This window comes from Candoia aspera, chromosome 1 (genome assembly GCF_035149785.1).
Source record: "Candoia aspera isolate rCanAsp1 chromosome 1, rCanAsp1.hap2, whole genome shotgun sequence".
Lineage (NCBI taxonomy): Eukaryota > Metazoa > Chordata > Lepidosauria > Squamata > Boidae > Candoia > Candoia aspera.
Window position 1 is genome coordinate 251,540,054 of NC_086153.1, and position 18,581 is coordinate 251,558,634.

Sequence of the window (18,581 nt, forward strand, 5' to 3'; positions counted from 1 at the left end):
AAGTTTTGTAATAATTGCAAACATTCAAGTTCTCAGAAACTCTCCATCAGAGGAAATGCTCAAATGCAGGGAAAAGGGAAAAAAAAAGTTGGCATTAGAGCCAAGCCAGATCAAGTTTAATCTTAAATGGATTGAAACAACTCCCAGGAATGCAAAATGGTGTATGGTATGCCAGTAATGCCAGGGTGTAACTGGAGCTTATTAAAGCTTGCTGGGAATAAAAGAAAAGGAATAATTTTGGAATAATCTATTTTCAAAAATACAAGTTGTAGCCATTAATGTCCCACCTATGTCTACCCTAAGGATGGATGGATGTCCCTTGATAGATGGAGAACAGGAGAGAACTGAAAAAAGCAGAATTCATATTTAGAAAGCCCTATGAAAATTTCATGATGTTTTTTAAAGTATCAGTGTCAAATCAAATTTAAAGTAGGTAATTTAAGTTTCCCTGCGTTTGTAGCATTTCCTCTGATGGATAATTTAGAAGGGAATTCACCTTCAAACCAATTTAGTACAGGCTGCTAAACCTGTTGGGCAATTTTAAATGTTCTGTTTCTAGGCTAGGACAAACCATTTTAAGAACAAATGCATGATATCTTCAACAGAATGCTCAAGACCAAGTTCTATGAATCATAATGCAAATCTGTGCATAAAAACACAAAGACTCCTCCAAGCTGAGCTTGATGCCATGGACACATCCATTGGCATTAATACACAAATGGTATTACCTCCTGAGATTTTTTAAATAATTCTTTGCTGCCTCCATACCCCTGGGTTTTTCCAGTGATCTCCCATCCACCTATAGTTCTGATTACAGTAACGTTTGACAGTGCTTAGCTTTTTCCAGATCACCCCAGGTTGGCCAGGTGTTGCCCAGCTCTACATTTCCCCTCTTTCTACTGGCCCAAGATCCCAAGCATCCATCTTCCTTTTAAAATGTGAAATAAACTTAGTTTATGTATGCATTGATTGGATTTACACCCCAAGTTTCTATTTTGTAAGGCACAGATTTCTACGGTCACTGCTTTGTCCAATTTGCACCAAAGAGCCCTTGAAAGCAGACAGCCTAAGAAATCCTGCAGAATCCTACATTGAAATGCAACCCACAAACTGCCTCCAAGTACCTGAGTTCAGTGGGTCTTCTGTCTAAATTAAGAGGGTACAGAGCAGTGTTTCTCAGCCTTGGCAGCTTGAAGATGTGTGGACTTCAACATAACATAGCTGACTGGGGAACTCTGGGAGTTGAAGTCCACACATCTTCAAGCTGCCAAGGCTGAGAAACACTGGCATTGAGCAACAGTGGGCAACCTGAGGCTTTCTTTGTGGCCCACGGAGTCTCCTCTGACCACTCTCACTGAAAATCAGTGGCATAATTTTTCATCATACTGAGGCCACTGAGGCACGGGATACTAAAACTGGAGTGGAAGGCCTACCGTGGGCAACACAATTAACTGAATTAGGAACCCCGCAAAATCCCGCTCTCCAAACCCAAAGAAAAAACTAAGCGACCCACTTTCCAGCACTGTCCCGCGCCCGGCGACCCTCGGGGCTACCAAGAAAGGCTGTCCCCCAGCCGCCCAATGGGCGCCTACCTCTGGTACCTTTTGCGTAACAGGTGCGCGCCTGGAGGAAGCCACGAACGGGCGGGTGTCGCAAACGCGGGACACAAGCCAGCCCCAGAAGCGCCCTTTACCCTTCCGAGCAGGCGAAGCTGCGGGAGGCGTAAGCTTGTGGGAAGAAGCTGCGAGGTCTCAAGAGCAAGGAAGAGGGAGAGAGGACCCCCCGCACCCCCATTCTTGCCTGCGGAGGAATTGCTGCCCCGAGACATGGAGTCGACCAGTTTGGTGAGCAAAACCGAAGCGAGCGTGGCTGGAAAGAGAGAAGCGAACGCCGCCGCGGCTCCCTTCGGCTGGAAGAAGCTCGTTGGCGCTCCCTCTTTGGAGTTTCCAGTCAGCAGAGCCCCATCTTTCGCGGCGCCGCAACGCTGAGAGGAGCGCTCCCGGTCCCTCGCCGGGCACCCGGGCGCCCACACGCACAGTGAGGGGTAGCGAGCCGAGGTGGGGGTATGGATTGTTGCGGCGCTTACGAAGAAGGCGTAGGGCCTGTCCCGAATGAATACAGTACAGAAATGCTCCTTGCAGCCAAACATGGCTTGTACAGGAGTGATAAAAAGATCGATCTTATCCGCCGTTTACCGTACTAACGTTCCAGCAGGTTTTCTTTTGAAGTACCGGAAGAAACGTCACACTGAAGACCTCGAGTGTAGGATATACTATAGAATAATGGATTTATTAACAGTTCCAGGAAGGCAGATTCTGTCTGCCTCTTTGGAGAAGTTCCCTGACAATAAAAGCAATGTGATAGCTGTGGAGGGCTTTTCTATCTCCTCACTGGGTAGGCATAGGCAGCCCGGATACTTTTAAATCTGGATTCCAGCATCGAGCAGAGGTTTTAAGTTTATGGCATAAGAGGCCCCTCCCAACCCCATAAATTATGTTTAGGGTGGTGGGGTATGATTGCCAACATCAACCCCCCCCATCCATTGTAATTTATTCCTTTATCTGTCTTCTGATGATCCAAAATAATGCAGCTGATTAATTATGTTTTCCAGCATGGGCACAAACATTAAAGTTGGCACATAAAGTGGTAATTAAAAAGTGCAACCATACCTGCTCCTAGTCTCTCAAAAGCTGGTAACCTGAACTAACTTGTTTATATAGCTGTGTATATCAGCACTAGGACATGTTTCGCATTTCTTAGATGGGAAAGTGACAAATGGGGATTAGAAGAATGCTTTTCATTTATTCAGAGTCACATATAGTTAATTTATTCTCCCCTTGCCTCTGATAAACTGAAGGCTCAAACCTTTCCCTAGTCATGAAGCAGATTTCATGACTTTTAGACAAGTTGCTCTTTCTCAGGGATATCCTACTTCATGGGTCACCCGTCTTTTTAGCGGGCACATTTGGGATTTTGAGAGCAAGGCACCAAACTTCCATATATCAGATGAGCAAAAACCTGGGCAGCAGTCACACAGGTTTCGTTTTCTAAGCATGTTTTTGGGTGCACACAGGCATTATGGAAATACTGGTTATTCCTGAACCTGGTGCTTTGCTTTACAGCATAATAGCTCCCATTCATTTTTTCAAAAAAGTAAATGAATCTTTAGCAAGTTAGATGGGTTAGGGAGCTCTGCAGTGCTAAGAACTCGGCTAGCATGCGTAGCATTGCCTCATAGAGGATCCAGGTCCTACTCAGTAGATTTAGAGCTGATCAGTTCTGACTGTGAAGGAGCACAGCTTTGCAGTGGAGACTTAAGGCTGTAACACATACAACCAAGTTTTCATTCTTTTTGTATGCCTGTGCTTTTTCTTTTTCCTTTTAGGATATTTCCATCTTGATCGCTGTGGCTGCAGTTGTACCATCAATCCTCTTTTTGCTTTATAAAATAATTGGATCTCAGAAAAAGAAAGATCCAGTTACCTTGCAGGATCCAATGATCAAATATCCATTGTGTTTGATAGAGAAAGAGGTGAGCTTTTAGTTCTTTTTTGACTTGAATATATAAAGATGCTTTGTAACACTCTGAGTGACAGCAACGTCCCAGGTTGGATATTTATTTTTTAAATGAGAGATTGCAGGGGTTGAACCTGAGGCCTTTTGCATAGAAAATGTGTGTTCTGATACAGAACTGTATCTTCTCGGGAACATTAACATTTGATCATGTGAAATTGGCTTAGATCTATTTCCCCGTGCTTGTAAGGCCATAAGCGTGCCAAGTTATTTGGCAATTCTGCCATTGGAACATTGCATAATGTTCGGTAAGAGCAGCTCTCATATATTGCAGCAGAAGCAGAGTAGACCCCTTGAAGTTCAAGTTCAGTGTTTCTCAATCTTGGCCACCAGAAAATGTGTGGACTTCAACTCCCAGAATTTCCCAGCCAGCCACACACCTTCCAGTGGCCGAGGTTAAGGAATACTGTTCTAGTTTGTGCTCTAGTGATTTTCCCAACCCACAACTGTCTGCATTGTGCATTGGGTTTTGTGAGGTTGTGCACTGATCTAATAGAGGCATAAAAAGAAAGGAAAGGGATTATCCCAAGGATCTCAAACTTAAATGAATATGGGTGCCACATTACATAAAATGTGCTAACAAGTGGGCCGCATTCAAACTCATGCAAAAGGCAACAAATATTAAAACTGAATTGAAACTGAAAATTTTATATGGAATACTCAATGTACTCAACATCATATTCCTATTGTGGCAACCAGCTGTGTTTCCCATTGGCTGGTGACCATATCATCCAAACTGGGACACTTTTGAGAATGATAGGGGGACACTAAAATAATTAAATAATAAAACATATAAAATTATATAAATTTTTGGAATATTTATTTAGTTTTCCTGTGTTTCCCACTGACCTCACTGTCTATCCCAGCAGCACCTCTGGCAGTTCCAGCTGTGGTTCTTCATGTCATTGTTGGGCAACCAAACTAGCTGATTCAAGGGAAGCAGAATCAGAAGGCGCACAAGCCAACGCTTTGGGGGAGAAGCAAAGGCAATGCCAGACATCGTTTCTCCATATTATCTCCTTTATGAGGCCCCTAGACAGCTGCCATCTTCTTGCTTACAGCATGACTTTGCAGCTCAGGCTTCACTCCACCCGCCCCGCATTGCCAGCTTGTGCGGCGTCAGCTTCTCTCTTGCACTAATGCTGGGCTAGCTGGCTCTCTGGTGGAGGAGCAAAGAGCTATTCATTATGGGAGAGAGAAGCCAGCTCTGCGTGGAAGAAGGCAGTGGGAAAAGGGTGCCTGGGGCTTGAAAATCTGGGACAAATGGTAACAGGATGTAGGGTCATCCTACTGAGATGCTGACTGCCAGGTATGGCTAAATGCACACAGTGGGGATGGGTGGAGAAGCTGAGACAACAGCGCCTGATGGGTGAGTGGTCATAGGTTGCACCAAAAAACCCTCAGTAGGCCACATGTGGCCACAAGCTGAATGTTTGAGATCCCTGAATTAACCAACGCCCAAAAGGTCTCATGTTCTCTGCCTTTTTGTGGCTAAATTCATTTTGGTATCTTCATTTCCTCCTTATCATTTATGGTGTCCCTTTTCTTCCTCAACTGTATATTTTTAGCATATGGAAAGTGAGGCCTGTCGTGACGAAAATGTCTTAAATCATGATTTAAAATGTCTTAAATCGTGATGCTTTATTACCCAATGTTCTTCCCCTGATTGCATTTTCACAGGATATCAGCCATGATACCAGGAGATTTCGATTTGCACTTCCATCACCAGAACATATATTGGGCTTGCCTATAGGTAAGCATGACCTTATTCTTCATTAGTTCCTGGTGCAGAGCACTTTCATTGGTGCCCACCCTTCAAAATCTCTGAAAAGCCCTTCTAGTGAAACTTGTTTGACATTGAAGCTGTTATTTTTTCAGCACTGCACAAAATCTTTTATTAGTTATTTCCTTGAAATCGTGATTTTAATGTTGAGACCTTGTAGAATAAATACTATATTATGTAAGGAATCTTAGAGATAACACTGCTTTTCAAAGGTATAGGTCAGCATTATAGGCTAAGCTAGCAGGTTTTTTTTTTAATCCATTCAATTGTGTCAGATTCTTGGAGACTGCCTGGACAAGTCCCTGAAGTTTTCTTGGCAAGGTTTTTTGGAAGTGGCTTGCCATTGCCTGCTTCTTCCCAGGGCTGAGAGAGAGTGACTGGCCCAAGGTCACCCAGCTGGCTTTGTGCCTAAGGTGGGACTAGAACTCATGGTCTCCTGGTTTCTAGCTTGGTGCCTTAACCATTACACCAAACTGGCTCTCAAACTAGTAGTTGTCCAAGTTAATAATGCTCAGTTGATGCTGAGGCCTGAAACTTAATTCACAATATCTTATGAAGTCACTCTACATCATACTGAGTAGCAGAGTGGTTCCCTGTGTGTCTCTCTGCACAGCTGGGTCAGTTTGGGGCACATGGTTAAATGCATAGAAAGAACGTGATGATCATCCTTCAGATAGGCAGTCCTTTCTCATGGTGGAGCAACCCACTTACTGCTTCATTCAGCAATTCTCTTAGCTAGGTGGTGAAGGCCTAAGACATGCTTGGAATTCAGTGACACTGTAGAGGAAGCAACCAAAGTTGCAATCCTATGGAACAGAGTTGGCTATTTTTAACTAAATGTGCCTACGATTGTGCTGCACAACAGCTTATCTAGCAGTTCTGGGAAATATGGGTGGGGCATGGCTGAAAACCATCCGGCTATATTGCTTTTGTGTCTGTATGTGCTCAAACACAGGCATCTTTTCCTATGGCTCTGCCACCCACATTCAGTGAGGGACATACCTTAACCTGTCTTTCTTACGGTATAATATATTGTGCCCAGAGTTCTGTCCATTCTCTGTTAGATGACTTGCTTACTAGAGCTTCACACAGTCTGACTTGCCTAATTAGCACAGTTCTTTTATGGTAGGTCTTTATATACTACCCTTCAATATATAATAATAGAGATCACAAAATAAAATCAGAAAGTACAACACAGATGCAATAGGAGTGAAATTACAGCTGGAAGCCGGCACATACTTAAAACTCATCTCTCATTAAAAGCCAGGAAGAATAAAAGATTTCAGCTTTAAAGTAGCTGTCAGTCATAGCTTTTCCAGGCTCTGCATGACTCATGGATGGTGAGGACATAGATGACAAGGACTTATTAGTGCCTATTCCTTTGGCTGTGTCTGGCTTCAAGGATAAAAACCGGCATTTGGGGCCAGAAACAGGTTAGGAACCCATGCAGATGTTTTAGCACAAGTGATAAGTCTCCAAGAATTCCATCTCAGGTAGAATCCTAGCATTTGTATTGTGTAGCTTTGACAATGATTGCTTTTAGCCTTATTGCAGTAGTAGGCATTCAGGTATTTTGGATTGGGGGTGGGGAGGGCATAAGGTGGTCTTCCTTTTGTTTATCTTTCCTTAGTCCAGTCTAGAAGGGCTTAAGGGTGTAGAGTCATGCTTAACTTTTGCAAAAGGCAGAAACAGCCCAAAGTAGGTATAAGTTTAATTGCTTGATTGCAGTTGGATGTGTATTTTATTTCAACAGGCATGCCACTGTGATGCAATCCTATTAACATACTCATTAACCTGCCCCTGTATCTGCCAAACTGATCCCTTGAGAGAGGAGGTAGAATCAGGAGGAGAGAAGGGTTAAGCCCCAGTCCTGAACACTATAGTTCTGATACCATTCAGGCTGCCGTAGTTGATTAACACTTCCTCGTAACCGCTGTCATGTAGTTAATGTTACATTTTGTTTGGTCTTGTTCTACTTTTTTCACAAGTTTGAATGATGACAATCCACACCCCTGCAGGGTCTTCAGTTCACAGGGATTTGTATATTTCTAGGTATTATTTTCTTATCATTCAGTTAGAACTTACTTCTCCCCATCCAACATTTTCATGCTTATCTTCACAACTACAGGAGATTCTCCTTCCTTCTTAAATTAATATGTAAGAACTGACATTACTGTCTGGGGATGAGAAGAACCATGTTCCCAATCAATTTTGCAGATGTCATTAAGTTTGTGTGGTGGATTTCGGCGGTGCCGCTGGTTCTCAGGAATGAGGGAGCACATTCCAAGGAGGTGGAGGGGATAAGCGGAGGCACAGTCTGGGAGGCAACGGTGGGAAAACGAAGAGGTTCAGGGTAGCCCTGCCCTAAAGTCTCCCAGGTCATTTCCCCTTAGGTTAGGTAGAGTAGCTTTAGTCTGGCAAGATTCTGTCTGTACGGTGTGAGCAAATAAAGAACTGGAGTTTGAATGGACTGACTCTTTGTTGTTCCTGGGCTGGGCCTGACAGTTTGGAAAGGTATCCAAAATTGTTTGCTTTCTTCTTTAATGCCATAATAAACTTTAGAATGGAATGGTAACTATTTTTCTCTAGGCCAGCATGTATACCTTTCTGCCAAAGTCGGTGGTAACATTGTGATTCGGGCTTACACTCCAGTTTCTAGTGATGAAGTGAAAGGCTATGTTGATTTAATAATAAAGGTAGGTTTAAGCTGTTTTGATGAGGTAACTTGGTCTGTTTTAGTTGCTACATTTCTCAAATAAATTGTCCCCTAACACTCCAGTTACATAATATGAAACTGAAGATCAGTAAGTCAAGTTAAAAAAACAAACAGCAATACACCATAATTTATAGGTAGGTGGTATCAAAAGACAGGGTGTGACAGAAATTGAGTATTTTTTTAACTTTTTTTTAAAAAGCAGGTATTTTATGTCTGAAATTTGAGGCCCAGGGTGAATAGTCCTTCTTGCCCACACTCTTGACAATGCTTTTGGAGTTATTCATTTTTATTTACCATATTTATGTCTCTGCCTTGAGACACACATTCTCTGAGAGCTCGCAGAACAAATCTAACATTAAAACCCACTACAGTATAAAACAATTATACTTAAGACAGGTTTATAAACAAAGATGCTCAGGCTAGAGTACATGTTCTTCAAAAGATTAATTAAAAAGTTCTTTCCCTGCCATGAAGAGATTGTTAAAGTATCTTCAGGTGAATTTCTCTGGGGAAAGTGTTCTATGGCTGAAAAAGCGTTCTCATTAGAGCTTTCCCTGCCTTGCTATATGTAGTGAGGATCCTCAGAGAAGGACCTCTAGAGATCAGCTTATAGTTTAGCTAGATGTGTATGGAGAAGGTGGTATTTTAGGCAACTTGCTCCCAAACGATTTTGGGCTTTAAAACAAGTATTATAAATAGGGCCTACAAACAGCTGTAAAAAAAATACATAATTGGCCAAAAATAATTGTCTTGGTTAATACTCTTGTAACCATATTGAGGATAAAATTATTTGCCCTCAGCAATGCAGTGAATTCGTTTTACAGAGCATAAACATGAGAAACAAGGCTTTTTCTGGGTTCTAATTCATGGTTTATGTAACAATAGAGGATAGGATATTTTTTTTCCAGTGCAGACCACTGTCACCTGAATGTAAAATGGTGCAATGATTGCATGTGTGTGGATTCTTTCTAGGTTTACCACAAAAATGTTCACCCCAAATTTCCGGAAGGTGGAAAGATGTCCCAGTACTTAGACAACATGAAGATTGGTAATACCATTGATTTCAGAGGGCCTAATGGGCTTCTGGTATACAAAGGATCAGGTACTATTTTATTTTAAAGTCCCAAGATGTTTAAAATGGTTAATGGATGTTGTTGTTGTTGTTAGTTGCTGTTGAGTCATTTACAACTCATGGCGACCCTATGTATAACAGAACAAAATGCTGTTCAGTCTTGTGCCATATGCCCGACTGTTCCAATGTTTGCATCCATAGTTGAGGTAATTGTATCAATCCATCGCATTGAAAGTCTTCTTTTTTTCTGCTGGCCCTCGACTTTACCAAACATGATGTCCTTTTCAAGTGATCGGTCTTTCCTGAGGATGTGCCCAAAGTATGAGAGTCTAAGCCTAGTTATTTTTGCCTCTAGGGAACATTCTGGTTGTATTTCTTCTAAAACTGATTTGTTTGTTCTTCTGGCAGTCCATGGTATTTTCAGTAATCTTCGCCAACACCATAATTCGAATGCATCAATTCTTCTTCTGTCTTCCTTTTTTAATGTCCAACTTTCACAGGCATATGTGGCAATTGAGAAGACCATGGCGTGAGTCAGACGCACCTTTGTTTTTAAACTGTTGTCTTTACTTCTGAATACTTTAGACAGGTCTTTGATGGCAGATTTTCCCAGCGCGATACGTCGTTTGATTTCTTGAATATTACTTCCCTTGGCATTGATCGTTGATCCGAGTAGAATGAAATTGTTGACGACTTCAATTTCTTCTCCATTTATTGTGACATTGTTTATTGGTCCATTTGTGAGAATCGTCTTCTTCACATTCAGGTGTAGTCTGTATTGCTGACTACAATCTTTGATCTTCATCAGCAAGTACTTCAAGTCTTCTTCATTTCCAGCAAGCAAAGCCTATCGCAGGTTGTTAATGAGTCTTCCACCAATTCTGATACCCCGTTCCTCTTCGTACATTCCTGCTTCTCAAATTATTTGTTCAGAGTACATATTGAATAAGCAGGGTGAAAGTATACAACTTGCTGCACACCTTTTCCAATTTTGAACCACTGGGTGTCACTGTTTTCTGTTCTAATGACATGCGGAACCTGTGTACAGGTTCCGCATGAGTACAATTAAGTGCTCTGGAATTCCCATTCTTTGTAATATTAGCCATAACTTGTTATGGTCCACACAGTCAAATGCCTTTGCATAATCAATGAAACATAGGTAAACATCTTTCTGGTATTCTTTACATTCAGCCAAGATCCATCTGACATCAGCAATATCTCTTGTACCGCGTCCTCTTCTAAATCCAGCCTGGACTTCTGGTAGTTCTCTATCGATGTAAGGCTGCAAACGTCGTTGAATTATTTCAGCAAAATTTTGCTAGCGTGTGAAATCAACGAAATTGTTAGATAATTTCCACATTCTGTTTGATCTCCTTTCTTTGGAATGGGCATGAATATGGATCTCCTCCAGTCAGTTGGCCAGGTTGTTATCTTCCAGACTTCTTGACATAGAAGAGTAAGTGCGTCCACTGTTGCATCTGTTTGTTGAAATATCTCACTTGGTAATCCATCAATTCCTGGAGCTTTGTTTTTTGCCAATGCCTTCAGTGCAGCTTGAACTTCTTCCTTCAGTACTGATGTGGTCAGCTGCATTTGAATATATAAAGGCGATAGGCAGATGATGAGAGATATATAACATGTTATGAGTGGAACATGTCTTAGATCTTTTGCCTATGCAGTCAATTTTGGGTTGTTTGTGTGTGCTTCACAGCCATTTGAGCTACAATGATCCCCAGGGGAATTTGGAATGCATCCTAGGACATCTCCAACTTAGCATACTCTCTCCCCCCCCACAGCTGTTAATGAATACCACCTTTTATATGTACATTGTTAATAAAAAAAATAATTGAAATAATTACATGTAGTTGCTATTCCTGGGGATAGTTTCACAACTTTAGTAATGCTTTTCTGCTCAAATTGAGCTACAATAAAATCATACTTTCCCAAGCAAAGGGTAGGTCACAGTGGATTGTACTTTGTACTTTTCATCATGTGTTGAGTAATTTGTGTAGTGGTGTCCAGCAGCTTGAATCCAGAGATATCTTGTATGAACCCAAATCTTGTGCAAGACTGCCCCACTGACAGGTCTGTCATAAAAATTAAATGTGATTAATATGATTACCATCTAATTTAATAAAATTCCCTTTCTGTTTACACTAACCATATTTTGGTAATAACTCCTGGAGGTCTTAGGTCCAGCTATCAGATCTGAGCTGCAAAAATGCAAACAACCATTAGATGGCAGCAAAGAATTACAGAACATTATAACTCTGTGCTGCCATCTAAAGGTGGTTCAGATGCTTGCAGCTCAGATCTAGTAGCATTGTTACAGAGGTCACATCAAAGCTTCCAGGAGCTGTAAACTGCTCTGGGGATCAGATTATAGACTTTTGGATTAGTGTTTAGTCTTGTGTGAGCTCAGGCAATTATAGCTTATTCAGCAAGCCATAGTTAAGCTAGTTCCAAATGTACACCTAGCCTAAATCTGCTTATATGAGGGAAGGCCTTTAGCATTGTACAGGTTTTCACCCTCAGAAATTGAAATAATATTGCAGATTTAATAAACAGTAGTGTATACATTGGTTTGCATTGGTTCAATTTTGTTTGAAATGATGCTTGTAATTTTACGCAGGCAAATTTGCTATCAAATTGGATAAAAAGTCTGAAGCAAGGATAAAGTTTGTTAAGCACCTTGGGATGATTGCTGGGGGAACAGGTAGGTATTCCTTGTTTCGGGAATAGAGGGGCTTGAATAAATGTTAAAAAATAAACTTCCTGATTGTGATGTATGTTCTATAAGAGACTTAGCTAACTAATATGTATTATTCTCCCCTTTACTACAAAAGAATAAGCACAGAAGACCTGATCAAGGCTTAGCATGGAGTAGCAGATATGTCTTATCTGACAGATGCCTTAATTGACTTCTGATATAGACAATCATATGTGGAGTTATTTTTAAAAGTGTTTGAGAACTTAACCTAGTGTAGAATACTGCTTAATAAGCTGTCTCTGTACCCATTTCAAAGTGCTGATTATGACAAATAAAGTTTAGACAATTTGGCACTTAGGCTATTGAAAAGCCACATTTCTATATGAGCCTAGGCATTCTTTGAGATCATTAAGACCCCTTTTCTTTTCTATTGATCGTCTTTTATAGTTGAATATAATCTAATATTCTGTCTCTGGCCATGAACCCTACCTGTAGCTCAGAAGCTGAATGTAAAGTTAAATAAGTACTGCAGAACTGAATCATTTAATATAAAAAGAGGAGCACTTCCCAGTCACCGAAAACAGAGATATCCTGTTGGAGAAAGTATTAAGTAATATTTCTGAATCTCAGGAATGACTGATTTATTTATCATCTATTTTCTTTTCTTAGAAATATATTTTGGAGAATTAAATCACCTACACTGATGTATTAAAAAGCACACATTTGTTGTGCTTTGTAGCCCTTTCATGCTCACACAAATGCACACCTAGTGTTATACTTGACAAGGATAGGGGTAGTATCAAAATGTTATGCCTCTACTTCTGGGTTATGGAAAAACGTTACCTCATTCTGAGCCTTGGCTTTGATTTGATAGGAATTACTCCCATGCTTCAACTGATCCGCCACATCACAAGGGACCCTACTGATAATATGAAATGTTATCTCCTTTTTGCTAATCAGGTTGGTTGACTTTGTGTTTTGTAGTCCTTTTCCTTTTTGTGCAATCACAAAATTGCTTTTCCTTTTTGTGCAATCACTATAAAAGCAACTGGGGCACCAGCAGTCGCTTGGACATTTATGCCATCCTCCCAACTGTGCATCAGAAGGGTTTGTTCATAGCTCTTCCTCTGTGGAGAAAATTAAACATTAAAAATACTCTTTCTGGCTCTCATGGAAAGCTGGCTGCTTTTGATTTCACAAAGAGGCTGATGAGAGAGTGCTGAGGTGGCTATGAAGAACTGTAGATTGAGTAGCCTCCTCACCTTCTTATATACCTCCAGTTTAAGACTGATATATGCCAAGTCAGGCCCTGACATAGATTAATTCCCCCACCCACATGTATATAATAGAAAGGGGTTATTCCTACTACATTATTATTCAGACCAACGCTAAACTGCATGTTTAATTGATAGAACCAGCATAAGATGTTGTGCCAGATACTATATATGAAATCCCTAGTGGTGATGGTAGTTTTCTGGTTCTACAGAATTGCTAACATCTAATGCTAACCACATTGCCCATGATGTTAGCCACTCTACTTGGGAATAACTCACTTCTAGTCAAGGTTGTGTGGGCTGCAGTACTAAGGGCTAAGGGATATGGCATCTAGCCTTCCACAGCAAAGGGAATAGATGAATACCAGAGAGTTAGAATCCTAGGTCAGAACATAAACAAATGCTAACAGTAGGCTGTGTGTCAACCTGCATGCTCAATTGTGAATGGATATTTGACTTTTGGTTGGCAGACAGAACAAGATATATTACTGAGACCAGAGCTTGAAGATGTAGCTGCAAACCACCCAGACCAGTTTAAATTGTGGTACACTTTGGACAGACCACCTCAAGGTAAGCTGTTGTTGCTCAAAGGCTAAATGAACTCTTCTGGTATGCAACCAATTTAAGCATAGTGTGTATCTCTATTGCAGTCATGTGAGAAATTTGTCTTGATACGATGTACCACTTTTACCAAACTAGAGTTTGAATTTTTGAATTAATTGCCTTTCCTGGCTGAAATTATTACCATTATGTATAATATCTGATACTGTCCTATTCAAATGACACAACTGTGTCATTTGAGTAGGACAGTATCAGATATTAAGTCTTTATAGAAAATTACTTGAGAGGTGTACAGTAATTTCTAAGTAATAAATTACCTATCACAGTTAGTGATACACATTTTTTTAATGTGGGAAGGTGAAGGGTAGTCTAAGATACATAATGGGAAACTGTCAGTTTATAATGCAGTCTTTCTAGTAGTAGTAATAGTAGTAGTAATTATGTAATTAAGCAATTATGTTTGTACAAGTCAGTAACAGGTTAATTTTATGATTCTGTCTTTGAAGGTATACTAATGTTGCTATGAAGCAGAGGTACACAATCTTGGCCATATGTGTTTCCTTTTTTGGAGACAGCATCTCCAAAAGTTGCTGTCAAATTTTCAGTATGATATGAGGAAATTATTTACTATATAGATGATAGATAGATAGATAGATAGATAGATAGATAGAGATAGAACATTCAGAGTAAAGGAAATGAAGTTTAGTTAGATTGAACCTCCTTTGAAATGAATGGAGGAGCCCTTCTAGGTGACAGCACAGTGAGTGTGTGCAGGGCTATCTTCTATTTGCACATATATTAAATGCTGTAATGCATAGCTGGTCTTTTCTGATTTGTTAGACATAGCTATGAAGCTTTCTCCTTCATTTTTATTGCAGGATGGAAATATAGTTCTGGCTTTGTTACTGCAGACATGATAAAGGACCATCTTCCTCTCCCCTCTGGAGACAGTTTGATTCTTATGTGTGGACCTCCACCCATGATTCAGTTTGCCTGTCAGCCCAGTCTTGAGCTTCTGGGATATGGAAAAGAAAGCACATTTGCTTACTGAACTTGAAGTTAATTCATTAGGAAATGTCATGGATACTATGGTTATGCAAAACATTTGAAGGTGCTCTTTACAAAGTGGGTTGATGTAAGTGAAGTGTTCCTCCTTGAGGCATTAAAACAACCATGGCCTCTAGAAAGGTCACTACAGCTACTTTGAAGAGTTTTTCCAAATGTGTGCATGTGTTTTGTGCATGTACAACTGCTTTGATTGGCTGGCAGTCCCCGGGGAAAGTGTTGTCTGTGCAAGAACACACATTGCAGAGATAGCTGGGGAAAGACTTCAGAGGCGCTGACCCTTCAGAAAAAGGACACTTTTCTGACACTTTTCTGTGCAAAGTACCCCTTTCTAATACTTTGCACAGCCTTAATAAAGGTTTATGAACCTTTTCTCACTTGAATAAAATGATATATTTTGTGGGCTCTGTATTTCCATGTAATATTTCTTGTTGCAATTATTAATGTATAAAGTGTGAACTGCTTTTGAAACAAGTTGGTTAGAATGAGTTGCAATGGACAGAAGTAGAGAGCCTGTGGCTTCCTGCAACCTCTGAAGCCCCTTTTTGCAGCCTTTGGAGCTTCTTCTGGCCAGTTGCTGAAGCTGACTTCAGTTTCTCTCCAATATGAAGTAGGAAATGTAAAAACTATGACATGCAGTTTTTAAAACATATAATTAAAAAGTCAAGTTCTGGTTTATTTAAAACATGACCCAAAAAAATCTGATGGGGGTTCTCTTCTAAATAGCCAATTTAAGTCCAGATCTCCCTCCCCAAGTTATGACTCCAGCTGACTTTCATGGCACACTGAGCCATTCCTAGAGAGAAAACATGCTCACCTTCCTTGGTCTGACAAAATCCTATTGATGAAATTCTTTAATGCGCAGTCTCTGACTGGAGAGGGATGCATTTAGCATGGCATTTCTTGTGGGAAAGATGGTGGTCAAGTGTCATCTAATTTTCCAAAATGTTTTTCTTCTGAATCTATGCAGTTTTGCATGCGCATTTAGAATAAGCATGCACCTATAGATGGAGAGATTCAGCACTACCCACTATGGAGGAATGGGTGGTGAAGCTGACACATTTTGCTGAAATTGATAAATTGACTTCTTTGATTAATGACACTACCTACATTTACAGATGACTAGAAGCCATGACTTTTTGCATAAAAATGAAAAAAATGAATTTGTGATTTATGGTTTTGATGATTAGACAGGACAGATTATAGAAAGAAGAGTAATATGATGCATTGTTAGAGGGGTTAAATATATTGTACTTATAACTGCTGTGAAGAATATCGGAAGCTCCTGCCTTATATATTTCTTCTCTTTTCTATTTTTAACACTTCTCCTTTTCTTGCACTTTCTGCTCTTTCTTTGATTTCCTTCGTTTTCCCTTCTTTATTTTCTTAGTTTATATTATTTTGTGTGTTTTTAATCTTCTTGTTTAAAAGTTTAATAAAAATTATTAAAAAATAAAAAATAGAATAAGCATGAAATTATAGCACTATTTCCTATCATAAACTTCAAACCAAGCTACTAAAGGGAAATGTGCTTTATACATACCAACTTCATAGCTGTAACTACTACTAGGATTGACATCACCTAATCTTGTGTGCCAGCATTTGAAGTGTAAGCATTTTCCACAGAAACATTTAATGATATTTAGATAATAATGAAGGCAAGCAAGGAAACTATATTTTAAAACCATTGTTCTCATGCAGAACTTTATACCTCAGCTGGATTCAAAATAGTCATAATGCAGCAGAGAAATCAAAATCCTGCCATTTATTGATGTAAAGATACTCTGATCCAATGTATTTTACTTTGTAGCCCAAATGTGCTTCATTGCTCATGTGTCAGCTCCTGGGAACACCTGTACACATGCTGGTAATACAACAGCTGTTTTTCTAAAAAAATTGTACAGTAAAGCTTGACATGTTTGAACATGCAATATTTTAAATCCAGAATTATACAACAATAAAAGTTCAAAAGGCTCATAGGTCTGAAAGGGACGGCTTCTGTATGGGTATTGAGCCAAATCTCTGCAGGTCACCATTGACTATAACATCCAAAGTCCTGTCACTTAACAGTGAAAGGTGGGTTGGTAGCACAGTATGAATTTGTTGATATCTTCAGGTTGAATACTTCTGCAGGAAGAATATACTAAAGGTTGTACTTTTGTTAGCAACAACTTGTATTGGGAATGTATTTTGCAAACAAGGAATTTAATTTTGTCACCAGTAGGTGGCACACATGTATAAGGACATTTAGATGATCAAGATTGCATCACACAACAGGTTACAAGCCTCTTAAGATAGATCAGCAAAGATTTCCACATAAAAATATTCAGAGAGTTGCTGATTGCCACCCAAATAAGTTTTGAAACAGAACAGAGTGGAGGTGTGCCCAAGGACATCTCATTTCAAGAGGAAACTGAAGCAGACAATAGAGCACTACTGCTAGAGGTAAGAAAGAAGAACATGTCAGATTCTAATTATTAACAATATTCCCCTGATGTGGAAACCTTCTGTTCTCGCACACCACTGAAATATTACTAATCTTTCCCCCCTGAATTAAGATGAAGGTGAACTTGGATACTCCAAATCAAGAGAGTATTAGGGAGATTTTGGTGGATTAGATGTAACTATCAATTGTCCTCCCCTTCCCAAAAGAGTTGCCATAAATTTTAACAAAACCTTGGCATTCAGCTGTGAATTTTGAAGGTCTGTATTTCGGTACTGAGAACTGGAAAGTATGAAGAGGTTAGTTCTCTTCTCTCAAATTGAATTTTTCTGTTTCTGTGACTTAACAAAATACAGTTAAAATTTGATATTTGGGAGATGCCTTTAAGTAGAATGACAGAGCAAGAAGTCCAGCTGTGGCCATTTGTGGTCCCTTGTTTTTCATGCTTTCAATTAACCAATTGATAGGATATTTCAAAGAGTGTTTAAGCTTTCAGATGATAAGGGCAAAAATAAACTGATCTGCAAGGCTGTTATGTGTGAAGCCGTGATGAGCTTTCTGGATGAATGTCTGTGGTCTAGACCATGGCCATTCAAGCCTGAAAGCTCATCACTGCTACACTGATGCCAGCTGTGAAAGCCTACACCAATATGCTATTATGTGTGTTTCTTTTGAATTTGTAAGTCAAACAAAATGTAGAATATGTTACATTTAAGGTAGTTAAGACACACTTTTGGTGTTGTATGAATTAATAGGCACACTTAAATCCTTGAACAAAGCACAATAACCTCTAACTCTTCCGTAGTGTCTGCCACACTAGAATAATGAAATTTTATACAAATAACTAATGTAAGTTTTTGTTAACTTGTCACCGCGTAGCCCTGATAACAAGGGTACTTGTTGTAGACTGCATGTATAGTTCAAAATTAGCAAAATGGGAGGAAGACAAGAATGACTGCATAGAGGATAGGAATGATTTCTTCATCAAATATTGAGAGCTTCTACTATTCGGTAGGTGATACTCATTGCAACTACAGTAAAAGTGGTCAAGAAAACTGAGTGTATCAGTTGGTAGAACCACCTGGCTAACATTGTCCAGCTTTGAAAGCCAAGCAGGACCAGACCTGGTTAGTTCTTGGATGAGAAAACACCAGGGAATACCAAGAATATAGACTAGCCTGGAAAAAAATTTTAAGATTCAGAAAAAGGCAATGGTAAATTATTTCCATGCTGTTTCAAAGGTAGCTGCAATGGTTGCATCTATGCAGTCATGAGAAGTTATGCTCATCTTGATCATGACTGTCTTTTGAAACAATGAACACATTTAATACATCGAGGAATCACTTTTTCAGTACCTTAAACTAGTTTTCAATATAAATCATTG

General features: G+C 39.8%; 1 protein-coding gene across 1 annotated transcript; it reads left to right on the top strand.

The window, feature by feature from the left end:
• Positions 1 to 1,673: 1,673 nt before the first annotated feature.
• On the top strand, positions 1,674 to 16,685 carry LOC134487600 (NADH-cytochrome b5 reductase 2). Its single transcript, XM_063289492.1, has 9 exons — positions 1,674 to 1,844; positions 3,386 to 3,532; positions 5,254 to 5,326; positions 7,946 to 8,052; positions 9,045 to 9,174; positions 11,777 to 11,860; positions 12,729 to 12,814; positions 13,599 to 13,698; positions 14,568 to 16,685. The coding sequence occupies exons 1-9, from the start codon at positions 1,827 to 1,829 to the stop codon at positions 14,738 to 14,740; spliced, it is 918 nt and encodes a 305-aa protein (XP_063145562.1). The 5' UTR covers positions 1,674 to 1,826; the 3' UTR covers positions 14,741 to 16,685.
• The last annotated feature ends 1,896 nt before the right edge of the window (positions 16,686 to 18,581 follow it).